This window comes from Dipodomys ordii, unplaced genomic scaffold (genome assembly GCF_000151885.1).
Source record: "Dipodomys ordii isolate 6190 unplaced genomic scaffold, Dord_2.0 Scaffold116, whole genome shotgun sequence".
In the NCBI taxonomy this organism is placed as follows: domain Eukaryota; kingdom Metazoa; phylum Chordata; class Mammalia; order Rodentia; family Heteromyidae; genus Dipodomys; species Dipodomys ordii.
In genome coordinates this window covers 1,767,052-1,774,204 of record NW_012267332.1, presented here as the reverse complement: position 1 = coordinate 1,774,204, position 7,153 = coordinate 1,767,052, and the positions used below count along the sequence as shown (strand labels likewise).

General features: G+C 41.3%; 1 protein-coding gene across 1 annotated transcript in view; it reads left to right on the top strand.

Annotated features, from left to right (window-relative positions):
• Window positions 1–7,153, top strand: part of Atp7a (ATPase, Cu++ transporting, alpha polypeptide) — a 122,433-nt gene that overhangs the window by 67,903 nt on the left and 47,377 nt on the right. Inside the window, exon 5 of the mRNA XM_013028901.1 lies at window positions 2,564–2,767. Within this exon, the coding sequence (XP_012884355.1) occupies window positions 2,564–2,767 (204 nt within the window). The remainder of the gene's footprint in view (window positions 1–2,563; window positions 2,768–7,153) is intronic.

Here is a 7,153-nt window from a genome sequence, read left to right as displayed (position 1 = left end):
AAGGCTAGCACTCTACCACTTGAGCCACAGTGCCACTTCCAGCTTTTTTCTGCTTATGTGGTGCTGAGGAATTGAACCCAGGGCCTCATGCATGCCAAGCAAGCACTCTACCACTGAGCCACCTTCCCAACCCAGTATTGTTCTTTTTTAAACTCACAAAGCTGAAGAAAAAATTTATTAATGACATGTCTAATTATAGTGGATGAATGTCCATGAGAAACAACCCAGAGACATTAAACATTTTTGTTGTTGCTATTGGTCATAGGGCTTGAAAACAAGGCTTGGATACTGTCCCTGAGCTCTTTTGCTCAAGGCTAGAACTGCCACTTGAGCCACAATGCCTCTTCCATTTAAGTGGTTGATATTTCACAGGGTCTTTTCTGTCCAGGTTGGCTTCGAAACACAATCCTCAAATCTCAGTCTTCTGAATAACTAGGATTACAGGCATAAGCTACCAGAGCCAGAGTTGTTTTTTTTTTATTTTGAGTTGTTTCTACTCTCTGGCTTTTATAAAGAATGCTGCATTCATGGTATACATGTTTTTACATGAATATATGTTTTAAAAATTGCTAGTCATATGGTAGCTCTCTGATTAACCTTTTTTTTTTAGCTATATTAAAGTTTGAATTTAGGGCCTTGACACTTGCTAGATGGGTGCTCTACCATTCAGTCCTTTTTTGCCTTAGCTATTTTTTTTTTTTGGTCCAGTCGTGGGGCCTGAACTCTGGGCCTGGGCACTGTCCCTCAGCTCTTCAGCTCAAGGCTAGCGCTCTACCGCTCAAGGCTAGGGCTCTTGAACCACAGTGCCACTTCCAGCTTTTTTCTTTTTGCTTATGTGGTGCTGAGGAATCGAACCCAGGGCCTCAGGCATGCAAGGCAAGCGCTCTACCACTGAGCTACCTTTCCAGCCCCTGCCTTAGCTATTTTTATATTAGGGTCTTTCAGTGTTGTCCAGTCTCACTAGGACTTTGATCCTCCTTTTACATTTTCTGCATAGTTGAGATAACATAAATCACCACATCTTGCTTTTTATGGAAATGGTATCTCATGGACTTTTATGCCTGAATTGGCCTTGATCCATGATCCTCCTGATCTTAACCTTCTGAATAGCTAGGATTACATGCATGAGCCACTGCACCTGTTTTAACTTTTTGAGGAAATGGCAGACTGGCTTTCCAGAATAACTGTGTAGACTTTTTATTTAATTATATTAATACTTCTTTTTTTGTCAGTTGTGGGGCTTGAACTCTGGGCCTGGGCTCTGTCCCTGAGCTCTTCAGCTCAAGGTGAGTGCTCTACCACTTCAACCACAGTGCCACTTCTGGTTTTCTGGTAAAATTGGATATAAGAGTCTCACGGACTTTGCTGCCCAGGCTGGCTTTGAACCACGATCCCAGATCTCAGCCTTCTGAGTAGCTAGGATTATAGGTGTGAGCCACCGGCACCCAGATTTTATATTTATATTTCTTTTGAGAGAGAATTTCAATATCTAGTTCCAGGGTGATTTGAAATTCATTGATTAGTTCAAGGTGGTTTTGAACTGATAATCCTCTGTGTAAACCTCTTGAGTGAATTTTCTATAGTATAGACAGTCTCAAAGGCCAAAATTCTTTTTTTTGTTTGTTGTAGCTCTTTCTTTCTTTTTTCTTTTTTCTTTGTCAGAGACTGAGACTCAAAGTAGGTATCTGAAGCTTGCTTTCAAGGTGGCTGGTGCTCCAGGATCCAAGCCACACATCCAAGCCCAAAGACAGAGATTCTTATCCTCTGAAAAGAAATATGTAGGGGGCTGGGAAGGTGGCTCAGTGGTAGAGTGCTTGCCTTGCATGCATGAGGCCCTAGGTTCAATTCCTCAGCACCACATAACCAGAAAAAGCCAGAAGTGGTGCTGTGGCTCAAGTGTTAGAGCACTAGCCTTGAGCTGAAGAGCTGAGGGACAGTGCCAAGGCCCAGAGTTCAGGCCCCACGACCGACAAAAAAAAACAAACACATATGTAGTTCTTTATTAGAAAAGTTAGAGCCAAGCGCTGGAGGCTCACGCCTGTAATCTTAGCTACTCAGGAGGCTGAGATCTGAGGATTGGGGTTCAAAGCCAGCCCGTGCACAAAAATCTGGGAGACTCTTATCTCCAGCTAACCACCAGAAAACCAGAAGTGAAGCTGTGGCTCAAAATGGTAGAGTGATAGCCTTGAGTACAAAAGCTCAGGGACAGTGCCCAGGCTCAGAGTTCAAGCCCCACGAGCAGCAAAAACAAATACTTTTCACAGATGAATTATACCAGTATCCCTTGGCTGGTCATTAGAAATACAGACCTATTGAATCCAAATATATATTTTAATTGTAATGAGTTTTCCAGGTGGTTCATGTGTACATTAAAGATTGAGAACACTGGTCTAAATAATTAGTCACATTAACTTCTGTGGAGAAAATCTCTGAATTAAAGCTAGAAGTTCCTGAATTTAGAGAAATGGTTTAGCAGTGCTTGGAAGTGTAGTTTGTGGCTCATGACAAAGTGGTAGGTGGAAAATAATGCCACAAGTGAAATTCATCTTTTCCTTCTCAACAGACCTCAGTGAGCCATTGGTAGTGATAGCTCAGCCCTCATCGGAAATGTCACTTTTGCCTTCAGTGAATGAATCAGATAAAATGATGACACCAGTACACAACAAGGAAGACACAAAGGCTTCTTCTAAGTGTTATATACAGGTCACTGGCATGACTTGTGCCTCTTGTGTAGCAAACATTGAACGGAATTTAAAGCGAGAAGAAGGTAAGCAACTCTTAAAGTTTGTTGTTTTGTGCATTTATTTGCATACTTGCCCCTTTGGTCTCTTGTTTTTGAATTTTTATTGTTATTAGAAAGGTTGATATACAGAAGAGTTACAGTTACATAAATCAGGTAAAGAGTACATTTCTTTTTAGTGTGTGTGTGTGTGTGTGTTTGTGTTATTCCTACAGCTTGAACTCAGGCCTGGGTGCTATCCCTGAGTTTTTGTGGTCAAGGTTAGCAGTCTGCCCCCTTAGCCATAGCTCCACTTCTGGATTTTTACTGGTTAATTGGAGATAAGAGTCTCATGACCTTTCCTGTCCTGGCTTTGATTGGTGATCCTCAGATCTCAGCCTCTTGTGTATCTAGAATTGCAGGCATGAGCAACTGGCAGAAACATAGTGTATTATTGACTTACACTTAAATGTTTTGAAATTTTATACATCTGCACTCATACAGACTTTCTAGGATAGCTCCATAGTCATGTTAATCATATAGTGATAACATAATTATGTTTAATGAGACCAAAGTCTTATGCTTGGTACTGAGGCTGTGCAAAGTGTCTTAGTGATAAACATTTTTCACAAAGACTTAATATAGAAGTGATGATTAATGTGAGCTACTAGCTACTGGGGAAACAATCCCAAGGGTATTGAATACATCAGTTTATATATTAAGGCCAGATCAGATCATTACTTTGTGAAAACGAATGGTATGAAGAACCTTTCATTTAATATTATCTGGTCTGTGTTCTATCCTTTGTGTGTGTGTGTGTGTACACGAGCGTGTGCGCATATGTACGTGCGCTAGGATTTGAACCCACGCTTCTCACCGATATACACTATATTCTCTCATTTCTTTTTTGGGGGGGGGGCTAGTCATGGGGCCTGAAGTCTGGGCCTGGGTACTGTCCCTCAGCTCTTCAGCTCAAGGACAGCACTCTACCACTTGAGCTACAGCACCACTTCTGGTTTTCTGGTGGTTTATTGGAGATAGGAGTCTCACAGTCTCTCCTGCCCGGGCTGGCTTTGAACCGCAAACCTCAGATCTCAGCCTCCTGAGTAGCTAGGATTATAGGCGTGAGCCACCAGCGCCCGGCTCCGGCTTTTTTCTTTTTGCTTATGTGGTGCTGAGGAATTAAACCCAGGGCCTCAGGCATGCAAAGCAAGCGCTAGACCACTGAGCCACCTTCCCAGCCCCCCCCCCCACCTCTCATTTCTATGTTGTTCATTTCAACCTCTCTTATTTCTGATTAGAATACAGTCAAGGCTCAAGCTTATATTATCCTTTGATTAATTAGAAAAGCAAAGAGGGGAAGTTGCTAAGAAAATGAAAGCAAAATGAAGTTTGCAAGGTTATTGTTTGAGAACAAATCTAGACAATTCAGAAAATTCCCTTTTACGAGGCAAGCAACACCTATGTTAGTTTAAACTCCTCCTCCTCCTCCTCCTCCTCCTCCCTCCTCCTCCGTCGTGGGGCCTGAACTCTGGGCCTGGGCACTGTCCCTTAAATCTTCAGCTCAAGGCTAATGCTCTACCACTTGAGCTCCAGCGCCATTTCTGGCTTTTTTTTTTTGCTTATGTGTTGCTGAGGAATCGAACCCAGGGCCTCAGGCATGCGAGGCAAGCGGAGGCAAGCGCTCTACTACTGAGCCACTTTCCCAGCCCAATATAGGTACTTCTAAAACCAAAATTTATACAATGTAACTCCTTTGAATAACTATCAGACAATTTATCAAAATGAATATTAGGAAACTGAAACATGTTTGGTTAGGAGAGGGAAATGAGGAAGGACACACTCATGGAGGGGAGAAGGATGAGCCAATACAGTCATTATAGTCAATATACACTATATGAAAATTGAACTACAGAACTTGAGGGTAGGGATGGGATGGAGAAGGAAAGGGGAGAACAATGGAAGGGGTGACATTAATCAAGATGCATAGTACTCATAACTGACTTCTAGAATTGAAACCCCTTTGTACAACTGTCACCAGTTCTATCTAGGTGAGGGTTTGTGAAGTTTCCCCCTAGAAGTAGGGACCCTCCACTTAGGGTTTTAGTACCAGGTTCTTGACTTGGATTGCAGAATAGGAATTTCAGGGCTGGGTACCAGTAATTCATGGCTATAATCCTAGCTGCTCAGGAGGCTGAGATCTGAGGTGCTCAGGCAGGGAAGTTCATGAGATTCTAATCTCCAATAACTACCAAAAAGGCCTGAGATGGGGCTGTGGCTCAAGTTGTAGAGCTCAGGACAAGAAGCTCAGGGACAATGCTCAGGCCCTGTCTTGAAGCCCAAGGACTGGCAAAAAAAGAATTTCAGGACAAGTCACAGGGTAAGAAAACTTGGCAGAGCTTTATTGAGTAAGCAAGCAGAAAGACAGAGGTACTCTTAAGAGATGTAGAATGTGGGTTCTCAAAGGGAGACAAAGGGAACTCTTTTGACATCAGGGATATATATGATAAGGGCTTCACATAAAGTTATTCTAGGAGAAGTGTTTTTCTTTGTTCTCACACCTAGCACAAATTTAATCACTTGGTGTTACACTTTTATCACTTGGGCTCAGGGTCTCTAAGACCGACTGCTCATTAAACTTTGATCATTGATGTTTGAGCATCCCTTCAAAGAAAGAATGCATTCTGCTGTACAGTTTTTCAAGTCAGATGTCCATTCTTGAGATAAATACTTTGTGCCTGGAGGAATTGTTTTCCCAAGTAGTTGCTTTTCTAGGATACGTGTCTTTCTTTATGATGTCCTTGTTCAGTTTTCAGAGCACACTATATTGGGCCAGTAGGCAAGGTCAGATGGAAAAATGGAGAAAGGTGCTCTTGTTTTTTGTTTTTTGTCCTTCCTTCCTTCCTTCCTTCCTTCCTTCCTTCCTTCCTTCCTTCCTTCCTTCCTTTTTCTTTCTCTCTTTCTTTTTCTTTCTCTCTCTTTCTTTTTCTCTCTCTCTGTCTTTCTCTCTCTCCCTTCCTTCCTTTCTTTCTTCCTTCCTTCCTTCCTTTCTTTCTTTCTTTCTTTCTTTCTTTCTTTCTTTCTTTCTTTCTTTCTTTCTTTCTTTCTTTCTTTCTCTCTCTTTCTTTTTCTCTCTCTCTGTCTTTCTCTCTCTCCCTTCCTTCCTTTCTTCTTTCTTTCTTTCTTTCTTTCTTTCTTTCTTTCTTTCTTTCTTTCTTTCTTTCTTTCTTTCTTTCTTTCTTTCTTTCTTTCTTTCTCTTTCTCCTTGTAGTAATACCACACCTTATGAAGGAGTGGGAGAGTTAAAGCAAAGAATATATTCCTTTTGTGTTTCTAATAGAACTACTCATTAATTACAATGTTTGTTTTTGAATTCCCTGGCTGCTATTTATCATGTGTCATTTCCCCTACTCTATTCTGCCTCACAACTCCTTTTTTTGTTTTGTTTTGTTTTTTGAGTCCGGTGGTGGGTCCTGAACTCTGGGTCTGGGCGCTGTCCCTCAGCTCTTCAGCTCAAGGCTAGCGCTCTACCACTTGAGCCACAGCGCCTCTTTTGGCTTTTTTCTTTTTGCTTATGTGGTGCTGAGGAATCGAACCCAGGGCCTCATGCATGCTAGGCAAGCATTCTTACCACTAAGCCATATTCTCAGCCCACAAGATATGTTCTTAACCAGTTGTAATTAATAACTCATTTAGATACTAATTTAAGCAAAAAAACCTATTAAAGTAAGAAACAGTTATGAGAAAATTGTAAAAATATGACTACTTCTTGCATATTTGATGGCATAGAAAAATTACTTTATTGTAGGTGTGAAAATGATATCAATGTTAGGGTTTTTTCCTTTTGGTGTTTGGATAGAACCCAGGAGTTTACACATACTAAGCAAGTCTACTATGCCACTGAAATATATCCCCATACCTATTTGTGGCTGTTTTTAAGAGTACATTTTAGAGATACATACCTAAACATTTACACATGAAATAGTAAGATCATAGGATTTGTTTCAACACAATTTGAATACAAGGAAGAAAGAAGAATTAGTAGGAATGTAGATAAATGAGAGCTTGTCACAGTGACATCTTGCAGTTCCAGTAACTTGGGAGACTGAGGCAGTAGGATCACTTAAACTTAGAAGTTCAAGGGCAGCCTGAGCAACAGCAAGGTCCTCTCCTCTCTTAAACAAGTAAACAAAGAAGATTTACTCAGTGAATTAATAATGTTAAAGATGAGTGATAGATAGATCAAGCTTATTATGTTTTCTCTCATATATATGTTTTTGTTTTTTTTTTTGGTTCGGTTGTGGGGCCTGAACTCTGGGCCTGGGCGCTGTCCCTCAGCTCTTCAGCTCAAGGCTAGTGCTCTACCACTTGAGCCAATGCGCCACTTCCGGCTTTTTTCTTTTTGCTTATGTGGTGCTGAGGAATCGAACCCAG